General features: G+C 66.2%; 2 protein-coding genes across 9 annotated transcripts in view; one reads left to right on the forward strand and one right to left on the reverse strand.

The window, feature by feature from the left end:
- Positions 1–1,326: 1,326 nt before the first annotated feature.
- KCTD17 (potassium channel tetramerization domain containing 17) lies at positions 1,327–10,917 on the forward strand. Of its 5 annotated transcripts, none has more exons than XM_036019581.1 (7): positions 1,327–1,564; positions 2,674–2,782; positions 5,000–5,100; positions 5,988–6,086; positions 7,028–7,153; positions 8,478–8,574; positions 8,762–9,359. In XM_036019581.1, exons 1-7 carry the CDS (start codon positions 1,355–1,357, stop codon positions 9,103–9,105), a joined length of 1,086 nt encoding a protein of 361 aa, XP_035875474.1. In that variant the 5' UTR covers positions 1,327–1,354; the 3' UTR covers positions 9,106–9,359. The 5 variants fall into 5 exon arrangements, with proteins under 5 accessions (XP_035875474.1, XP_035875475.1, XP_028388890.1 ...); XM_036019582.1 differs by lacking the exon at positions 8,762–9,359 and adding an exon at positions 10,129–10,831 and having other exon boundaries at positions 1,330–1,564; XM_028533089.2 differs by having other exon boundaries at positions 1,330–1,564; positions 5,000–5,091; positions 5,991–6,086.
- A 2,219-nt stretch (positions 10,918–13,136) lies between these two features.
- Positions 13,137–18,735, reverse strand: part of TMPRSS6 (transmembrane serine protease 6) — a 33,932-nt gene continuing 28,333 nt past the window's right edge. For all 4 annotated transcript variants that reach the window (XM_036019586.1, XM_036019585.1, XM_028532769.2 and 1 more), the window contains 6 exons: positions 18,406–18,519; positions 17,123–17,239; positions 16,609–16,777; positions 16,239–16,510; positions 14,484–14,620; positions 13,137–13,958 (listed from right to left, as the gene is read on the reverse strand). In XM_036019586.1, coding sequence (XP_035875479.1) covers positions 13,800–13,958; positions 14,484–14,620; positions 16,239–16,510; positions 16,609–16,777; positions 17,123–17,239; positions 18,406–18,519 — 968 coding nt within the window. In that variant the 3' untranslated portion in view covers positions 13,137–13,799. The remainder of the gene's footprint in view (positions 13,959–14,483; positions 14,621–16,238; positions 16,511–16,608; positions 16,778–17,122; positions 17,240–18,405; positions 18,520–18,735) is intronic.

Raw genomic sequence — 18,735 nt, forward strand, 5'->3', positions numbered from 1 at the left:
CAATGCTCCAGGACTATTATAATTCCCAATTTCCAAAAGAAAAAAACTGAGGTTCAGGTAGGAAACTGCTTTAGAACACGCTGGTGAGCTCTTGGGAACAAGACTCTAGCAGCTGTGACCCGCTCCCTGCCAAGAGGAAATGCTTCGTGGAGAAAACAGGGGCCTTGGGTGGTCACACAGAACCTTCCCCCAGCGCAGGATCAGGCTGCCCAGCCTGCGGGTCCTGTGGGCGTGACACCGGGTGGATGAGGGGGGCTCAGACCCCTCTCCCTTACTCTAAGCCCAGGACTGAAAGGTGGAGAAGGAGAGGAAGTTACGGAGGACAGCTTCCCCTTCAGCCCCCGTGCCTCCCTGGTCCCAGGTGACACAGGGAGCTGCCCTCTTGCCCCATCCTGCAGCACCCACGACAGCAGTCCCACTTCCGAGTTGTCTGGCTCAGAAGGGGACCCACACAACCACTCCCTCCACCCCCTCCCACAGCACACACGGGGAAACCGAGGCCTCGCCCCATACCTCATCCTACGAGAGTCGGGATGAAAGCCCAGTTCTCCAGACCCTGACCCAGCGCTCTATCCACCTTTCCTCCCCAGCAGTCTTCCCCAGCGAGCGCTGACAGTCCAGGCAGGGAAGCAGCAGAGGGGCCTTGGTGGCAGCAATGCACTTGGAAATCCCGTGGGCGGCTGCCAGCCTGCCACTCACCAGCCGTGACTCTGAGAGGTCCCTTCACCTGAGTCCTGCTCTGCGCAATGGGAACACGGCTGCTGAGAGCGTCGGTGAACAGTACGGACACACGAAGCGTGTGGAGTACAGTGGGGGCTCAGCTGGCTTTAAGCCCAGCTACATCGCCTTCAAAGAATGGATGTGGGTGAAGAACCAGCTCCCCTCCCTCCACCCCTTCCCCCCAGGAGGGGCAGAATGAGAGAATATTAGAAAACAAATACAGGCAAATGCTGTGGAATGCTGGGGGAGAAACGCGTCTTCCCATATTTATCAGCGGTGGGATGATCCATCCAGCCTAGGCAATGGGAGATCAATAATATGGAGGACGAATGGGAGGACCTGCTGATTTGGGGTCTCACTGGCTATTTTCCCAGTGACCCCGAACTTGACCTTCCCTAAACGACACAGTCGTTTAGCCAACGGGCTTCTTCAAGAGACCCCGGTCTGAGGGCTTCCCAGGAGGGACAAAGTAGGGCGGGCCTGGGGGAGGTAGGTTGCTGGCGTCCGGGGACCCTCACCCCCGGCACGGCCGCCCCCGCCCCCGCCCCGCGCCGCTCTGGGAAGCGCGGACTACAGCTCCCGGCATGCCCTGCACGCAGTACCTACCCGCCTCCAGCTCCCGGGAGCTGGGAGGATGCAGGATCCGGGGCCAGACATGAGGATGGAGGCCGGGGAGGCAGCGCCGCCGGCGGGGGTGGGAGGCCGCGCTGCAGGAGGCTGGGGCAAGTGGGTGCGGCTCAACGTGGGGGGCACGGTGTTCCTGACCACGCGGCAGACGCTGTGCCGGGAGCAGAAGTCCTTTCTCAGCCGCCTGTGCCAGGGGGAAGAGCTGCAGTCGGACCGGGTGAGGCCCTCGGGGTGGGTGGTGCGGGGCGAGGGGTCTCCAGCTCCCTGGAATCGGGGCTGTCGGGCCTGGCACTTCCGCCGGGCTAGGGACGCGGGCAGGTTTTATTTACAAAGAGCCGGAGGCGGGAAGAACTGGCTGGAGGAGCGGAGGAGGAAGTGGATCCGAGAGTGAGGAATATGCCTATTGCCTTGGCAACGGGACAACGCCAGGCAACGGCCATTTGAAGCTTAGGAGAGCTGCCCTGGGCTCCCCCCTAGGAGGCTGGTGGATCGAATCCGACTCTCGCCCCTTCCCTGGGGCTGTGGGTTCAATCAGACGCGTAGGACCTTCGGTCCCTCCCAAGCGGGACCTTCCCAAACGGGAGTGGCTGAGGCTGCTTCTCCCCTGCCGTTTAGGGTGTGGGTGACCTAGGTGTGCAGGGAGCTGGGTGGGGAAGGCCCAGGGCGCCTTCTGAGCTGGGCTCCACCAGGTCTGGGGTGCCAGGGGGCCCTGCTGGACACTGCTTGCAGGACCTGAGGTCTGCCATTTCCTGCTGCAGGCTCAGCCTCCTGTCTGCAACCAGAGGAGGCTGGTCTGGAGGTGACTGCCAAGGCCCCCTTCTCCCCCATTGCCTGACCGTCTGATGCTGTGACCTTGGGCAAGTCCCCTGACCTCCTGATGCTCTGTTCTCTCTGTAGAGCTGTGCCGCTGCCTGCTCTGCCCCCCTGCAGGCTGAGAGTGCCCAATGAGGCAGCGGCTCCTTTGGCAACCTGCAAACACCCCGGGATGACTGGGGATCTGGGGGGGACGGGGTAGGGCTGGCTGCCGGGAAACAGCCTCTAAGGGGGGCAATTACTGAGCCCTCACTGGATGCTGACAGTGAGCCCCAGTTATGGGGGAGAGGCATGAAGTTCAGAGAGGCCAAATCCCTGGCCTGAGGTCACACAGGACAAGGCAGGGGTGGGATTTGAACCTTTGTGATCCACCCTGCTCCTTCATTCCAGGGACGAACAGACTGGACGCTCTCACTCCTTTCCTCCCTCCCACGCTCTGACGGGCCCCACTCGAGGGGCAGGCAGGGGGAAGCCACTCTCCTCTCTCACGGCCTCTGCTCCTCACCTCCGCAGGATGAGACCGGGGCCTACCTCATCGACCGCGACCCCACCTACTTTGGGCCCATCCTGAACTTCCTGCGGCACGGCAAGCTGGTGCTGGACAAGGACATGGCCGAGGAGGGTGAGTTGGTGCTGGGGGGGGGGGGGGGGGGCTGGCCCGGCCCACATGATGCTAGCCCTGCCCTCTGCAGCCTGCCAGCCCTTCTGAGCAGCCCGGAGCCATTGCCTCCGGCCAGAAGGGACGTCTGCTCTCCTCTGCTCCCTGCCTCTCCCCGTCCCCGACAGGGCTGAGTCCCAAAGCTTCTGCAGGCCGACCAGCCTGAGCTCTCGCTGGGTGCCGTTTGGGGAGATGACCAAAACACCCAGGCAGAGGTCAGAGGGAGCCAGCGAGGCTGGCAGCCGGCGTCGTGGGCAGGGACGCCCTTTCTGCTGGCCCCCTGGGAGGTCGGAGGTGCCCGGGGTGGAGCTGGGCAGGGTGATCCGATATCTCAGATGCCTGGCGAGGGCTTGAGTCAGCAGGTGGGTGGACCGGGTAACTCTTCCCAAATTCGGCAACCTCGGCGGCACAGCGCCGGGTGTGGGTGGGGCGAGGAAAGTGGGAGCCTGCTTCGCTGCAGCGGAGGCTCCGACCCTCCCAGGCCCGGGTGGCCGAGGCCCCGTGGACCCCCACTCCTGGGCCCAGCAGGTGCTAGGGAAGCCACGCCTGGGGGTGGCCCCTGGACAGAGCCCCAGCCAGGGGCAGGGACCATAGTCCGTGCCAAGGCAGGATGTGGCCGTGGGTCAGCTGACCCGGCCAGGCCAGCTCGGACATGCCACTTCTCCTTTCTGAGCCTCCCTGTGTCTCCCAAGTGCAGATGACAATCTGCACTGGGGCGGACACACCTTGCAGCAGCGAATGCTATGAAGCCTGGCACTTGTACCCCGGGGGTGTCTAGCACAGCCCATCCCTCCTCCCTAGTGGGTGCCCAGTGGGCCCGGGCATCAAAATCCGAGCCCGAGGTGGGCACTGGCTCAGCAGGGCCCACAGCTTCCCAGGCAGCGCCTCCGGAAGCACAGGTACCGTGGGCGTGGCCCGGCCCAGAGCAGGTCCCGGGGGGAGGGGAGTAAACACTCGGGCTGCAGCCCAGCCACCACTTGTTTACAGGTTCGGGGTTTCTCCACGTTTGCCGCTCCCCGGCACCTTCAGACGGGGCTGGGACCGCGTGCAGGGGGCTGGGGCATCTGGGAGGAGGCTTACTACTAGCTGTGTGACAACAGGAAGGTTCTTTACTCCTCTGGGCCGCATCTGTGGAAGGGGGCAACGCAGCGACGCTGGTGCGGGGATCATGCGAGTGGGGACTTAGTGCAGCGTCTGGCCCCGAAGACCCAGGAGGCAGTGTCGGCTGTCTGTGTCTGCAGGGCCCCACGGGGGGCGCTCCTGCAGCACCACTCACTGACTGTCTGCTGCTATGTGCTGGGCGCTGTGTGCGCCCCGGGGACAATGGCATAGAGCAGACATGGGCCCTGGGCCCAGGGAGCTCGGCGGCCAGTCAGGGGAACAGCCGGAAGTGTCCCTGCCCTGAAGGAGCTCTGAGGAGCCCGCAGGCCAGGGGCCCCCCCACTTCACCAGAGAGGGGACTCGCTTCGTCTCTTAGACGCAGCTCTCTTAACGGCATGGGGACGATGGGGCCCGCTCCCCCGTGTCCCCAGGGCTTGTGATGCGCATGGGAGGGGCTTTGCGAACTGTCACCCGTGGGAGCCGGGGATACACTCGCACACAAACAAAGATCAGGCACTTGTGGTGGGCTCTGAGGTCAGAGGGACTTGAGCTTGAATCTCAGCCCTGCTGCTGAGTGGCTGTGGGGCACCAGCCAAGCTGTTTCTGTCCCCATTCCTCCTGTGGGCCGATGAAAGTGCCGCTTCTGGTTCTGAGAATTAACCTGCAGCGAGGAATGGGAACCGCCCAGCACAGCGCCTGGCCCTTGGCGTGCGCTCCATTCACAAAGGGGGGCAAGCAACAGGGGTCCTCCGGGGCCCTTCTCATTGCAGCATTGTGGGGTCCAGTCCCAACGAGCCTGCTGCCTCCTGCTAGCCCCCGAGCAGCCCCCAGATTAGAGGACTGGCAGGCACCCCTGGGTCACCGTGCGCAGAACAGAGGTGCGGGGCGCTGCGTGGCGGGCAGTGTTCAGCCCCTTCCACAAAGAGCATGGGGTCCAAGGAAGGGAATGTTTCTCTTGCTTGACCCCTGAACTCAGATGCTCGTCGCCTTCACGTGACCGGAGTAGGTTTGGTGAGGGCAAGGGGAGAACAGGGCGCGGGGGCCGTGGCAGTGACCCCGGGGCGGCTTTGTCTGTGCCAGGGGTCCTGGAGGAAGCGGAGTTCTACAACATCGGCCCGCTGATCCGCATCATCAAAGACCGGATGGAGGAAAAGGACTACACCGTCGCGCAGGTGGGGCCGGGGCTGCAGGGCAGCGCCCACAGCCAGGGCAGTTGGCAGTGGGGAGAAGGAGGCGGGGGTAGGGGCGGGGGAGGCCAGAGAAAGGTTGGCGGAGGTGGGTAGTTCTTGGGGAGGCGCCGCTAGCCTGTAAGGGGAGGGGTCGTCGTCCAGCTCCCAGACTGCCCAGCAGAGCCCCGGCCTGGGAGATAAACACTGGTTCTTTCCTGCCTCGAGCCGTTCGCTTTGTGACCTTGGGCCACACACGCCCCTCTCTGGACCTTGACTTCCTCTGATGGGATGCAGTGGTCCTGAGAACTGCCCACCTTTCCGGTCCTCGCAGGCCAGAAGGGGTCAGCGGGGGGGCACCGGGGCTCTTCGGGGGGCAGTGCAGGGTGGGGTCAGCACATTGTCTGCTTCATGGGGTCAGGCAGCCCCCTGGTGGGTGCCCCGGAGCTGCTGGAGCCGGCACTTCTGGGCCAGTCTGTAGGAGGAGGTGGAGAGATTCCTAGCCTGCCCTGGGAGACGCAGGGGTGGGGAACAGGTAGTGAGGCTCTGTCTCCTGGAGGGCCTGCTTCCGTTAGTGACCCAGGATATCCCCCGAGCCCCTCCCTTCTGTCTTGTGTCACCTGTGCTTCAGTTCTGACTCCCTGCCACTCTTTAGCTGGGTGACCTCGGGCAAGTCACTCACCCTCTCTGGGCCTCCATGAAAACCCCGCAACAAATGTGAAATGTCTGGCATGTAGCTGGCCCTTGGCACACAGCTCCCGTCTTCCCACCCTGCCACTCCCGTCCTCCTCTCCTTCTGGGGGTGTGGGGTTGGGAGGCGAGGAGAAGCCGGGGGGGGGGGGGGGGGGCGGAGGCAGGCGCTCGCCCCCTCCTGGGGTGCCCTCACATTGCTTTTCCGCCCACAGGTCCCGCCCAAGCACGTGTACCGCGTGCTGCAGTGCCAGGAGGAGGAGCTCACACAGATGGTCTCCACCATGTCTGATGGCTGGCGCTTCGAGCAGGTGGGCTGGGGACCGTGCCCGGGACCGCCCAGTCTCCAGGGGAAGCAGGCCCCTCCCTTCCTGCGGCCCTAGCCTCGGGTTTCCCCGCCGCCGCCCCCACCCGGGGGTCTTCTTAAGTAAACAGGGTTAGGTTGGCTGTGACGAGAGAGCCAATCCGGGTCCCCTCGGTGGGGATGCTCACAGGGACCGGGTGGTGGTGCGCGTGGCAGTGTGAGTGAGGCCCGGGGCCCCAGGCGACAGCTCGTGCAAGGAGTGGAGGGCCACATGGGCGGGCAGAGCCCCCCTGGTCAGATACCTCCTGGAACAGCTCCCAGGGCCCCTGCAAGGGACGTGCCCAGTCACGGGCATCGCCACGTTCAGGGAAGCCCAGAGCAGCACTTTCCCCTGAGGGATCCATAGGGGCCTCTAGTTCCTCCCGGTCCAGACGCCAGTTTCCCATTGGGGGGTGGTTATCATAAGTCGTGTGGCCCTAGTAATACAGGGGACGTCCCACCTGCCTCAGGTTTCCAAAGGGACAGATTAGAAGACCCACTGATGAAGTCCCTGGCCCAGGGGAGAACTCGAGAATATTCCAAGCGTGAACAGAATATTCCGTGGGGCTCCACCATGCCACCCTGGCACTAGGGCTGCCCCACCTGGTACAGGGGCTGGGGGAGGAGCAGCAATGAGACCTTCCCCAGGGGCCAGGCCCAGCCGCCAGGTGGGGAGGCCCCAGGTGGGGAGGCCGGTCTGGAAACTCACCAGAGGTGTAGACGGGGGAGGGGAGAAGACTCCCAACTTCCAGCCCAGAGGTATTTCCTGGAAACCCAGGCAGGTGCCTGAGCAGCTCAGCCAGGTCAGGACACGAGTTGGGGTCTGGACGAGTGCAGCGCCCTCCTCCCCCCTCCTCACGGCCCCCCAGCCAGACCTGTCATCCTTCTCCCCCTGCGCCACCCCTGTAGCTGGTGAACATCGGCTCCTCCTACAACTACGGCAGCGAGGACCAGGCGGAGTTCCTGTGCGTGGTGTCCAAGGAGCTCCACAGTGCCCCCCACGGGCTGAGCTCCGAGTCCAGCCGCAAAACCAAGGTGAGCCCCCAGCCTCCGCCTGCCTGCTCTCCTCCCTCCCCTCCCCTCCCCCCCCACTCCGCGCAGCCATCCCTGCTTTCTCTCTCTCCCTCCCGCTGCACACGCACGACCCCAGTCACAGCCAGCGCCATCCATCCCACGCCGCCCGTGGTCCTGTCTGCTCACGCTGGTCACCCGGGCCCAGGCTGGGGGAGCAGTGAGATGGGACCATCCCGAGGGTGCAGCAAGTGTGACTGAGATGCCACCCGAGTGGTGGCCACAGGACGGCATGGCATGAGGGGGAGTGCACCGGAGTAGGGGTCTCTGGGCATGGTGGGCCTCGCTGTGCATGACCCCGGACGAGCCCCAACCCCTCGGCACCTTTGCTGTGCCCTCTGAGAACTAAGGGAGAGGTAGACCATGTCCTCCCGGCGTGCCATCAAGCTTAGGACTCCTGGGGTCCTGACGGCCGGTGTATTCCCAGGGGTGGGTCAGTGTCCTAGCTGGCCTGGGCCCGGGGGCGGGGGAGCCTAATTGGTTAGTGCTGCCCCTTTCCCTGGCCCCCTCCTCTGGAGGGGAGTCAGGAGCCCTCTGGGGTCCAGCCCTGTGTGTCCACCCTGGCCTCTGAGGTGGCCTCGGCTGGCTGCGAGGGGCTGAGGTCCTGCCGCCCAGGCCCACAGCTGGTCAGAAGCCCCAAGGGCCTGCCGCAGGCTGGGAGGCAAGGAGACCCTTCCTTCTGGGGCCTGTCCGCGTGCATTGGAGACACGAGAACTCTGGCTTCCTGTCTGTCTGCCTGCCTGCCCCGTCCTGTGTGTCCCCTTGCCCACCCCCACCCCAGGAAGGGCCGGTGGCCGGCCCTGCCTTGCAGGGGCACAGAGCGAGCCTTCTGCTTCTGCCTCTGGCCCAGAGCCTCGAGACCTGGGCTGCCAGGGCCTGTGGCTGGCATCCCGGTCCTGGGTGGCATCTGCCTGGGCCTCCCCTGACCTCTTCTCCCCTCCGGGGCAGCTCTCCTGAAATCAGGCCTTCCCAAGTGCCCCTCAGGGACACCCCAGCTACACGCCCACCCCAGTCCTCTTCCTGCCCCCACCCAGCCTGCTCCAGGCAAACGGCAGCCCGCCTGACCCGTGAGCACCCAGCGAGGCCGGTTTCTCCCGTCCCTCCCCGGGCTTCCCAGGGGACTGGACAAGATGCCCCAGCCTCTCTGGCTGTGGTCCCCCGCTCTCCTGGAGGCCCCCCTCATCTAGCCCACTGCCTGCCCTGAGCCGGGGCCCCCGGGGACAGCGCCCGCAGGCCCCCTCGTTAGTTCTCCACTCTTTCTTCCCTGGGTCCGCCGGCTGGTCCACAGAGCGCGGAGGAGCAGCTGGAGGAGGAGCAGCAGCAGGAGGAGGAGGAGGAGGTGGAGGTGGAACAGGTGCAGGTGGAGGCAGATACACAGGAGAAAGGTGCAGCCAACCCCCGAGGAGAATGATTGCTAATCCAAGCCGGAGCCTCCCGCCCGCTCCCTGCCGGAGCCAGCCGCAGAGCCCGGGGGGCCGGGGGCCGCTGGGGGGCGGGCCACCAGGGTTAGCTCAGCCGCCCGCCTGGCGCCTCACCCGCATAACCATCCCTTCTCTCACTTTCTCTCCGCAGCCCAGTCACCTCGGGATCCCGCTAACCTTTTCTCCCTCCCACCACCGCCTCCTCCTCCTCCGCTCCCCGCTGGAGGTCCTGCCTCATCTTCATCCACCTCTTCCTCCTCCTGGATCTCATCTGCACCCTGCCTCTTCCCTCTCTGCCCCTGTCCGGGCTTTCTCTCTGCCTGCTCGCGCCTCCATCCCGGGGCCACCCTGGTCCCAGGCGCCCCGGCCTCGCATCTCAGGGCACCCTGCCTGCCGCCTCCCGCGCCCCTTCTGGCAGCTCCCGCGTCCTGGCCTGGGGAGCGGGCGTGCCGCTGCGCCGCCTCCACGCCTGCCCAGTCCGCCGGGCACCTCTGAGGCTGGGCCGCCTGCCCCAGCGCCTCGCCTCCTCCTCCTCGTCTCCTGCTCACATTTCCTCCTTGCAGGTTCCTGTCCGCACCCCTCAGACCTGAGGCTGCGCTGGCCTGGCGGTGAGGGCCTCTCCTCGGCCCCCGGCCCGCCCCCAGAGCTGCTGGCCCTGGTCTGTGGCTCGGAGGAGCTGGAGGGAGAGGCGGAAGCCAGGAGGGTGCTCGTCTCTGGTTCCTTGGACTTGGGCTGAACTTTCGGCTGATTTTCTCCCCTCGCCAAAGTTTCTCGGCCCTGGGTTATGAGGCTCTGAGAGGAGGAGTGAGTCAGGGGTGGACCCAGTGCCATCTGCCCGTCAGCACCAGAGCAGGCTGGGAGGGAGGGGCGGGGAACCAGCCAGGTGCGGCCTCGGCCTCCACCCTGCACGTGGGAGCCTGCACGTGGGAGCGCCTGCCTTGCTGCAGCCTCGCTGCAGCCTCAGGAGCCGGGTTCCCTGCCTGCGGGGGAAGGACTGGAGGCGGCCGAGCCGGCTGCGGGTCGGGGTGTGGCAGGTGACAGCCCTGCTCAGGTGCCCAGACGCCTAGAGGGGCGAGTCACTGTCCCTCTGCAATGTTAGTTGCCTCTAAAGTGGGGACAGATAGCGGCTCACTGTGACCTGCTTCTCTTGGCCTTGACCCCCCCCTGGCCAGAGTCTTGGCAGCATCTGGCCCTCCCAGGCAGCCAGCACCAGCCCAGGGTGGGGCCTGGGGACCCCAGACAGGCGAGCTGGGTCCCCTTCCTGCTCACCCTCCTTCTGGGCTCCGAATCCACCTTCTCCGGGCCTCAGCCCCTCTCTCTCCTCCCAGAAGGGACTCTGTGACTCACCTACCTCTTTCTCTCTCCCTCTCTCCCCCACCCCCTCCCTCCATTTCAACCTCCTCCCTTCTCCTGGCCCCGCATCACCCCCTCCTCCCCCACCGGCTCCACCCCCCAACCCCCTCCCCGGTGTTCGGACCATCCCCCCGTCCCCCTGCCCCTTTCCCTCTTATTTTCTAGCTGTTACAGGCCAGAGGCACCCGGATGTGAGGTCCCAGATCACCTCCAGGGACTTGGGGTTCCGATCTGACGTCCTTTATTTTTGTACCGTGGGGTGGGCCCCCAGCTCAGGGTGGAGGAAGCGCCCCTCCTGCGGCCACCTCTGTCTGCACCTGCGGGGCTGTGACGGCCCCCTGCCTCCCTGGTGGGCCCTGGGGCCCCTGGGCAGAGCCGCCTGCCGGCAGCCCAAGTGTGGCGCTGTCCAGCTGTGTCTCCCAGGCCCCTGCGTCCCCTCTCCCGAAGCCCCCAGCTGCATGGCGGACACAGTCCCTCCCGGCCCGGTCACGTCGCCCCCTTGAGCCTTAGTCTCCCTGTCAAGTGGGTTCTCTCTCCCCACCCCCACCCCCGCCTACCTCACAGGGCTGTTGTGAGGTCCCGCCCAAGGGGAGAAGGTTCCCCGGAAGTCCTCCTCCAGAGGGTGCGCCTTCCCCAGGGGGGGGGCCTTCCTCACCCTTCCTTCCCTGGGGGGGAAGGGCCGGTTCAGCCACAGATGAAGCTCCGGTATTGGTGGGGCTGGAGCAGGTGGGGTGGCGTGGCCTCACCCGGACTCCTGCCACCCCCATCTGCACTGCTGGGGACGGAGGGCCCGGCCCCAAGCAGGCCAGCAGGGGCTCAGCAGGGGCGGTGGGGCCGCTCAGGACCTGGTGATGCGGGAGAGGGAGACACTGCCTGCCCGCGCTGGCGACTGCCCAGCTGGGCAGCACTCTGCGGTGTCTGGCCCCACCATGTAATAAAAGCTGAAGAAACAGCTGGCCTGCCTGCCTGCCTCCCTCTCTTTCTCTGGGTCCCTACTGGGGACAGTGGCTAAGCCCAAGGCTGGGCAGATGACCCAAAGGTAATGGGGCTTTTTTGCCCGAGGCCCAGGGATGGCGCCCTGCCGTCGCTCCCCTGCGGTGTGGGGTGGGGCTCAAGGCTGGACCCTCTGCTCAGACACCAAGGACACCCGCTTTGGCTGGCGGGTGCCCACCCCTCTCTGGGCCTCAGTGTCCCCATCTGTACCACCAGGGCTTGGGCCAGATGACTTCCAAGGCCCAGCCCCTAGAGTTGCAAGGGTCTCCCCCTGCCCCCAGGCAGCCCTAGGCCACCCAGGGTTGCCCAGGAGGAGGTGGGCTCTGGGAGACCAGGCCCCCGCAAGCCTGGCTCCCTGTCCTCCCGGGTCCCAGCCTCACCCCACTGTCCAGACAGCCCTCTGCTCACCCTGATTCCTGAAGACACTCCCACTTCCTGCTGGGACTACTTGTCACCTCCCCCCTCCCTATGGCTCTACCCTCTGCCCCAAGTCCCAGGAAATAAACACCCAGGGACCTGCCCCACCTCGCCCTAGAGCCCTGGGGCCCCAGCGCTCCCTCCTGCCCTGCCAGGACCTGGCCCCCACCCTGGCCTGTGCTTCCTCCCTAGCCCTGCGGTGTCCGCCTTGCTCAGCTCCGTGTGGCTGGGGCAAAGCCCTGCGAAGCAGTGTCCCCAGGCAGAGCCCCCCCCCCCATCCCCCTTTGGGCCAGGTCCTCTCCCGCTCTGGGCTCTGTGCTTGCTGAAGCTGGCCTTTCTGTGTCCCACTTGGCTGTGAAAGACTCACCAGGGGCTTGTTAAAGACAGACGGCCCACCCCACCCCTCCCCAAATTCTTACTAAGCCTGGGTAGCCCCATGATTTGCATTTTAGCACAGCACCCCCCCCCCCCCCCCCAACCCCAGAGCTCTGCCCTGTGAGCCTGCCTGGGCAGGAATGCTTTACCATCCTGCCCCCACCCCCAAGGGCCCCCCCACAGCTTTGGCTCCACCTGCTGTCTCCGTCCTCCCACAGGTAGGGCCCACGGGTGATGGCTCACTGCCTCTGCCCCCCCACCCGTGGACAGGTGCACCCACGGAGAGGTAGCCACTCCCTATCTTTGAAACTCCCTGAAGTCCAGATCTCCTCTGTGGCTCCCCCTCGTCCCAGTTAGGCTTGTCCACACTGACCTCCACCACCACTCCCAGGAGGTGCCGGTGACCCAGGGCCTGGCCCTGGGGCCCTCCCTGCGCAGCCCCACTGCGTGTGGCCTTGGTACTAAGACACCGCTGCTCAGGTTCCCTCCAGCCCCTGGCCCGTCCTCAGCCTCCTCCTGTGCGCAGTGCCTCTGCCTCCCTACCATCCATCGAGGCACGACAACCCCACACCCGTCCCCCCACGCAGTCCAGGCCCCCCACTCCCTCCACACAGGTGCCACTGCCTTGCTCCGGAGCCTTCCATGCCCCCCAGAGCATCCAGGTCAAGTCCTCAGCTCAACTCCAGGCTCTTTATCATGTGGTCTGTTTGTCCCCCCCGCCCCCCCCCCCACCCCAGCAATTCCTCTGTGGTCCTCCCCTCAACCTGTGTAGCTAAAGCAGCTCGCCGTCCCCGAACATGCCGTGTCCTTGTGGGGCATGCTACCTTGGTGCGTGCTGCTCCCCTGCCAGTAGTGCCCTTCCCGCCTTGGCCCTGAGTCTCATCTCCTGGGCAGCCTTCAGGACTACCTGGGTCCGAGGCCACCCCAAAGCCTTCATGTGGGAGCGGCCCCCCGCCCCCCCCCCGGAGAGCAGGAGCCAGGCTCTGTGGACGTCTGTGGCCCCAGCACGGACACCTGGTAGGAACCTGCGGGCTGCTGTGGGCTCAGAGGGCGTGTCTGCTGGGGGCGGGGCTTCTGCACCAGGCCCCACTCCCAACCCCTGGTGTGGTCACGAGGACGTCTCTGCCCCTCTCTGAGCCTCAGTTTCCCCCGAAGGATTCAGGAGGAGTCTATCACTTGGCCCATTCCTCTCTCTGACCTGAGGGTCACCAACTGCTGCCTTCCCGGGGTTGCTCCTGAGACCTGCACAGCTGTCCTGGAGACCACCCCGGCCTCTGCTGACCTTGGCCTCCAGACAGCTGGCAAACAGGCTGAGCAGGAGGCAGAGTCTGCTCAGTCAAGGGTATGAGGTCGGTGCCCATGGCCCCATTCAGTCTCCAGAACAGGGCCTCAGATCAGACGGTTTTATTCCAGGGCAGCTGAGCTCACCTCCAGGTGAGTGGGCACCGGAGGCCCGGGGGCGGGCAGGGGTGTGGCAAGAACCCTGGGTCCGGGGCTCCCCAACCCTTTGGCTCACAGGGGCCCCTGGCCCACTTGGCTGTGTCCGGGACGCTGAGGACCCCTCCTGGGGGGCACCTCCCACCCCAGCCTCTCAAGTTCGGCCAGGGGCTTCAGAGGCTGGAATCGGCTCTCTGGCACGGGTGCTGCCCAAGCAGCCCCCGCATTGGGGGTGGGACAGGGTCTTCAGACATTCCTACTGGGACGCAGCAGCCACATCCATGCTGCTCAACGATTTCCCCCCCCAAGTCAGCAGGGGAGGATGGGGCAGGAGGAGAGAACTGGGGGGCGACGGGCTGGATGTGACCCCGCCAGCCAGGCCTGGCGACCATCCCGGCCACTCCCAGAGAGTCTTGACCGCCAGCTGAGGGCCGCCCTCCTCCTTCCTCGTGCCCTTTCTGGGTCGTGATGTCAGGGCTCAGGCTCAGGGACCGGATGCCACCTGCTGCTTCCACAGGGCCCTGCCACCCCAGAAGGCTTGCTCCCCCGCCCAGTGGGGGTCCTGGACTCTCTGCGTCCAGGAGGTGGGGCCCGGCTCCACAGGGGGCAGCTCCTCAGGTCAGCACCTGCTGGATCCAGCCAATCACACCCGTGATGCGGGTGTAGACGCCGAAGTAGTTGGGCCGGCCGCAGCCCAGGCCCCAGCTGACCAGTCCCGCCAGGAACCAGCGGCCGCTGGGCTCCCTGCACACCAGCGGGCCCCCCGAGTCGCCCTGAAAGGGGGAGAGGGGAGGCAGGGCCGTGTCAGGGTTAGGGTGCCCCCCGCCTTCAGGACAGGGCCCCGGCTGCTGGGCGTCTCTGAGCGACGGCGGGGAAGGCACAGCGCCTCCTGGCACCCAGCTCCCCTCAACCCTGGGCCTGGCCCCCACGTGTTCTCCGACCACCCTGGACGTGGGGTGTGTGCCACCCCCCCCCCGTCCCCCTCTGCCTCCTTCTGCAGGCTCCTTATAGCGCTCCACGCCGTCCCCTCGGGCAAAGAGCCCTGAGGTAGGCCAAGGAGCAGAGCCGGTTCTGAGCCTCAGAGCCGCCTGCCCACCACAGGTCTCTCCCGAGCTGTGGCCTGCAACCTGGGCCGTGGCCCCCAACCCCCTGTAAGGCGGGCACAGCCACCCCCTCGCCTCGCTGGGAGCCCAAGAAGCTTCAGCAAGCTGCTGTGAGCAGACGGCCGGGCCCGGGGGTACCGGGGGTACAGGGAGCGCCGCCCTCTCCCTCCTCCGGCCCAGCCCCTCGGGAGTCACCTGGCAGGCGTCCTTCTTGCCCTTGTGGTAGCCGGCGCACAGCATGCGGGGCGTCACCTGGTAGTGATAGGCCTCGCTGCACAGGTCCTGCGGGACCAGCTGCACGTCCACCTTCTGGAGGCCGTTGCTGGTGGGGCCTGCGGGTGGGGTCCAAGCCAGAGGGCAGAGGTGAGGAGATGCACGTGCCCAGGAGGCCCCCCGCCCTTTCTCCCAGCTGTCTCCTTTGTGCCTCAGGAGCCCCTCTCTGGCCCCGCCCACTCCCTCCTCCTCCTCCTCCTCCCCAGGCACCCCCCTCTCACGGCCACTCTGCGTGGCCCACAGGCAGAGCGCACACCCAAAGCCTGTCTGGGCCAGTGCCTTCTCCCTCCAGCTTTTCCTCCCCTCCCCTCCCTCCTCCTGCGTGAGGCCCCTTGGCCACCTCCCCTTTGCTTTGTGGCAGCCCCGGGGGAGTTCGCCAGAGCCCACATCTGACCCCTCCTCCCGCACTCTCAGACACCCCAGCCCCTCCCCACGGTCCAGCCCTGTGCTCCTCCACGAGGGCCGGTGTAGACGCCCCGGGAGCTCCACTCTGCCCTGCGCCTGGCCCCGCCCAGAGACCTGTTGGCCCGGAGCGGGCCGGGCACTGGCGTTCTTCCCCAGTCCCTCGGGGGGCTCCGACGGGGCACAGGTCAAGAGCCCTCCACAGGGCCTCCCCCAGCCCCACCTGCCCCAGCTGCCCTCGGGCGCTGGCTGTTCTCAGGGCTCCCCGAGCTGCAGGCTGTCCCTCACTGGGACGCCCGCCCCGCCCCCACTGCCAGGACACTGCCAACTCTGTCCGCCAAGCCTCAGCTTAGCCCGCTGTCCCCAGAAGCCTCCTGGGCCCTGCCTGTGTCAGCGGTCAGCTCCCAGCACTGTCTGTCGACCCCGAGAAAGTTCTCTTTTCGTCTCTATGTCCCCGTAGCCCAGCCCCGGGTCCGCCGTACAGTGGGTACCCATCAGTGGGTGTCTGAGTGAGCATGTGAGCTCACTCATCCTTGCTTCACCCCTGTCCGCCGCCAACCCCTCGGACAAGGCGCAGCCACCACCACGCAGGGCAGAGGGCACGGCCGTCGCCGGCCAGCCCAGGCCTGTGTTCACGGACGTGCGCTGTGGCCTCCAGGGACATGAGGCTCCAGACAGGTGAGGCAGGAAGGGGAGGAGCCCCCCCTTTCTGAGAGGCAGTGGCAGGGACAGCGGGGGCTCAGGCGGTCCTGAGCTCCAGTCTCCGCTCCCGCCCTCTCTGGCCGTGTCTTTGGGCGACCGGAACTGTCTCCGAGTCTCGGTTTCCCCATCCGTAACGTGGGGTCCTGAAGCCCACCCCGGGGTTCCTGGATGGGATGAAACCGCCTTCCCCTACAATCCAACCTTAATAAAGAGCCTCTCCTGCCCCCACCCCGACCCACCCACACGTTACCTCTCTGCCCCCCACTGTCCAAGCAGCAGAGGGTGGAGGTTGCCCGTGGGGCGCTGGGGGCCCTGCTCTGCCCCTTTACCCCACGTGCCCCCCGAGATAAACTTCCGTGACAGCTCTCCTCAGATGCCCTTCTGGCAGGAGGGAAGGGCCAGGCGGGCAGGGGCCCATGGTTCTTGTTTTTTGTTGTTGTTGTTGTTTTCTGTTAATCCCAGGATTCGCAGGCCTGGGGGCAGAGCCCTGGCCCCTTGCCCCCCCCTCCCCAGGCTGGACGCTGGGGGAGGCCCGCCGCAGCCCCCTCCCCGCCCCCCCATGGGTGCGCTCACCGCCCTCGCGCAGGGCGCCCCAGCCCGTGATCCAGCAGTGCAGGCCCGGCTCGAAGGAGTGGGAGCGCGCGGGCAGGCAGACGGGGCGCACGGCGGCCGAGCGCACCACGGGGTGGTCCAGCTGCAGCAGGGCCACGTCGTAGTCGTGGCTGTCCTCCTCGTGGTACGGGTGCAGGAACAGGCGGCTCACCTTGAAGGACACCTCGCCCGGCCAGCGATAGCTCTGCCACACCTTGCCCAGGAACACTGTCCACAGGGCCGGGGAGGCCATGCTGGGGGCGGGGGGTGGGGGGGTTTGTCCTGCTCAGCAGCTGCCTTTGTCATCCCTGCCCCAGAGCTTATGGTCTCTGTCCCCGTGCCCTCCCCTCACCTGTCCTCCTGGAAGCAGTGGGCAGCCGTTATCACCCAGCGGTCCGCGATGAGGGCCCCCCCACAGATGTGTCGGCCCCGGACCTGGAGGCTGGCCTGCCACGGCCACTCACCCTCCGAGGACACGGCCCCGCCCACGATGCGGCCTGAGGGGCCCTGGAGGCCACAGTCTGGGGGTGGGCAGAGAGGGCCAGGAGAGGCAGAGGCAGAGGGGCAGGAGGAAGGCCAGTGAGACAGAGACAGAAAGGGGGAGGGAGGGAGGGAGGGAAGCAAGGAAGACATGGAAGGAGAGAATGAAGGGTGGACAGAGGGAGGGCCAGAGGCAGGCAGGACCGAGGGGAGGGGCAGAGGTGGGACAGAGAGACAGGTGGACGCATGGTGAGTTTTCCCTCCAGCCTCCGGGAGTGGGCACCTCCCTGCCTCCCCCCCACACCCTGGGGTCCTGTGGGGGTGGAGGGTCTCCGGCCCACCCGTCCTGTCGGAGCCCCAGGGCAGCCGGGTGAGGGCGGGCTCACCGCAGTGCTGCTCATCAGAGCCGTCCCTGCAGTCGGGCTGCCCATCGCAGCGCGGGTTGGGCTTCTTCACGCAGCTGCGGTCCTCACACTGGAAGGTGAACGTCCCGCAGGGCACCCCTGGGCGAGAGCGGGTGGGGCAGGGCACAGAGGGTGGGCCCATGAGCCCAAGGGAGCCACCAAACCAAGGCCCGGGGGAGACGAGGGCCGGAAGGGGCCAGGAGGTGGCTGGTGAAGGGTCTCTTGGTCATAATGGGGGTCCCCGAGGCCCCCGCAGCGTCTCCCAGGCTACGTCCCTTTGCCCCCATGCTGACTGTTCTGTGGAGAGCAAAGCTGTGTCCCCCCTCTGAGCCTGGGGCCCCTGACCACAGGGCCACGCCTCCCCCATCAGGCGAAGACTCCAGGTCCTGCCCCGCCTGGCTGCCCACCTGCCCCTCCCTGCCTCCTCCACGACGGACCTTCTGTCCACCACCTGGTTTTACCCGGTCTCCTTCCCTCCTGTCTACTCGAACATTACTTCTCTTCAAGGCCCAGTGCAAAGCCCGCCGCCTCTAGGAAGCTCCCCCCACTGACCTCTCCCACCTCCCGTCTCCCCTGCTACTGGACCTCACGTCCAGGAGGCTCTGGGCAGAGGGAGTCGCCCATCGCGTGTTCCTACTGACAGACAACCCCAGGGGGCGGGGCCCCGTCTCTGGTATCTTTTACTCCGGCTCCGCCCCCTGCCTCTCTCGGCACTGGGCAGCCGGCAAGTGTCGGTTGGTGGGTCAGTTGGATGGATGGATGGCTAAACCAATGGACACATGTAGGAAACTGGGCAGACCAACAAATGGAGGACTGATGGTCTAGCAGGGGGACGGGCAAGCAGCTGGACGGACGGATAACTGAGTGGATGTAGAGACCAACAGACAGGTTGTTGGAGAGGTCAGTGGATGGAGGCACCGGTGGAGGGTGGGACGAAGGATGACAGACAGGTAACGGGGCAAACCAGGAAAGGGCTACACTGATGGCTGAGCAGACAGGGACCCACGTGACCGGACAGGCCGGGGAATGGATACATGGGACGGGCCGATGGAGCGGATGTACACTCAAGCCCTGGGTGGCGCGACCAGAAGGTGGACGGATAGACGGATGGGCCAATGGCCACGTCAGCGTGCATGCCAATGGACTGGTAAGTGTCTGGACACGAGAGCACAAGCCTTTGCCGAAGAAGCACGCAGAGGGCTGGCTCGCCTGGCAAGACCCGTTCTTTGGTGGCCGTCTGGACACCCGGCCACACCCCGGCCTACCTTCCTGGCACTGCTGTTCGTCACTTCCGTTGACACAGTCGGGCCGCCCATCGCAGACACTGGACAGTGAGATGCACGTGCTGTCCTCTTGGCACTGGAATGCGGCTCTGCAGACTGCGGGGACACCGGGGGGGGGGGGCAGGTGGGGGGGCGCCCGCGGAACGCCCGCAGGACACGCACGTCGCCATTGCGTCTCCCTCCCTCGGCTGCTTCACACTCGAGTGTCACAGCAGCCTGGGGAGCTGCCCTCACTCCTCGATGAAAACGGAAATGAAGCAGCCCATCCAGGGTCACCTGGCTCAGCCAGGACTGGAAGCCAGACGTGCCGGG

Source organism: Phyllostomus discolor, chromosome 2, assembly GCF_004126475.2.
Source record: "Phyllostomus discolor isolate MPI-MPIP mPhyDis1 chromosome 2, mPhyDis1.pri.v3, whole genome shotgun sequence".
In the NCBI taxonomy this organism is placed as follows: Eukaryota; Metazoa; Chordata; class Mammalia; order Chiroptera; family Phyllostomidae; genus Phyllostomus; species Phyllostomus discolor.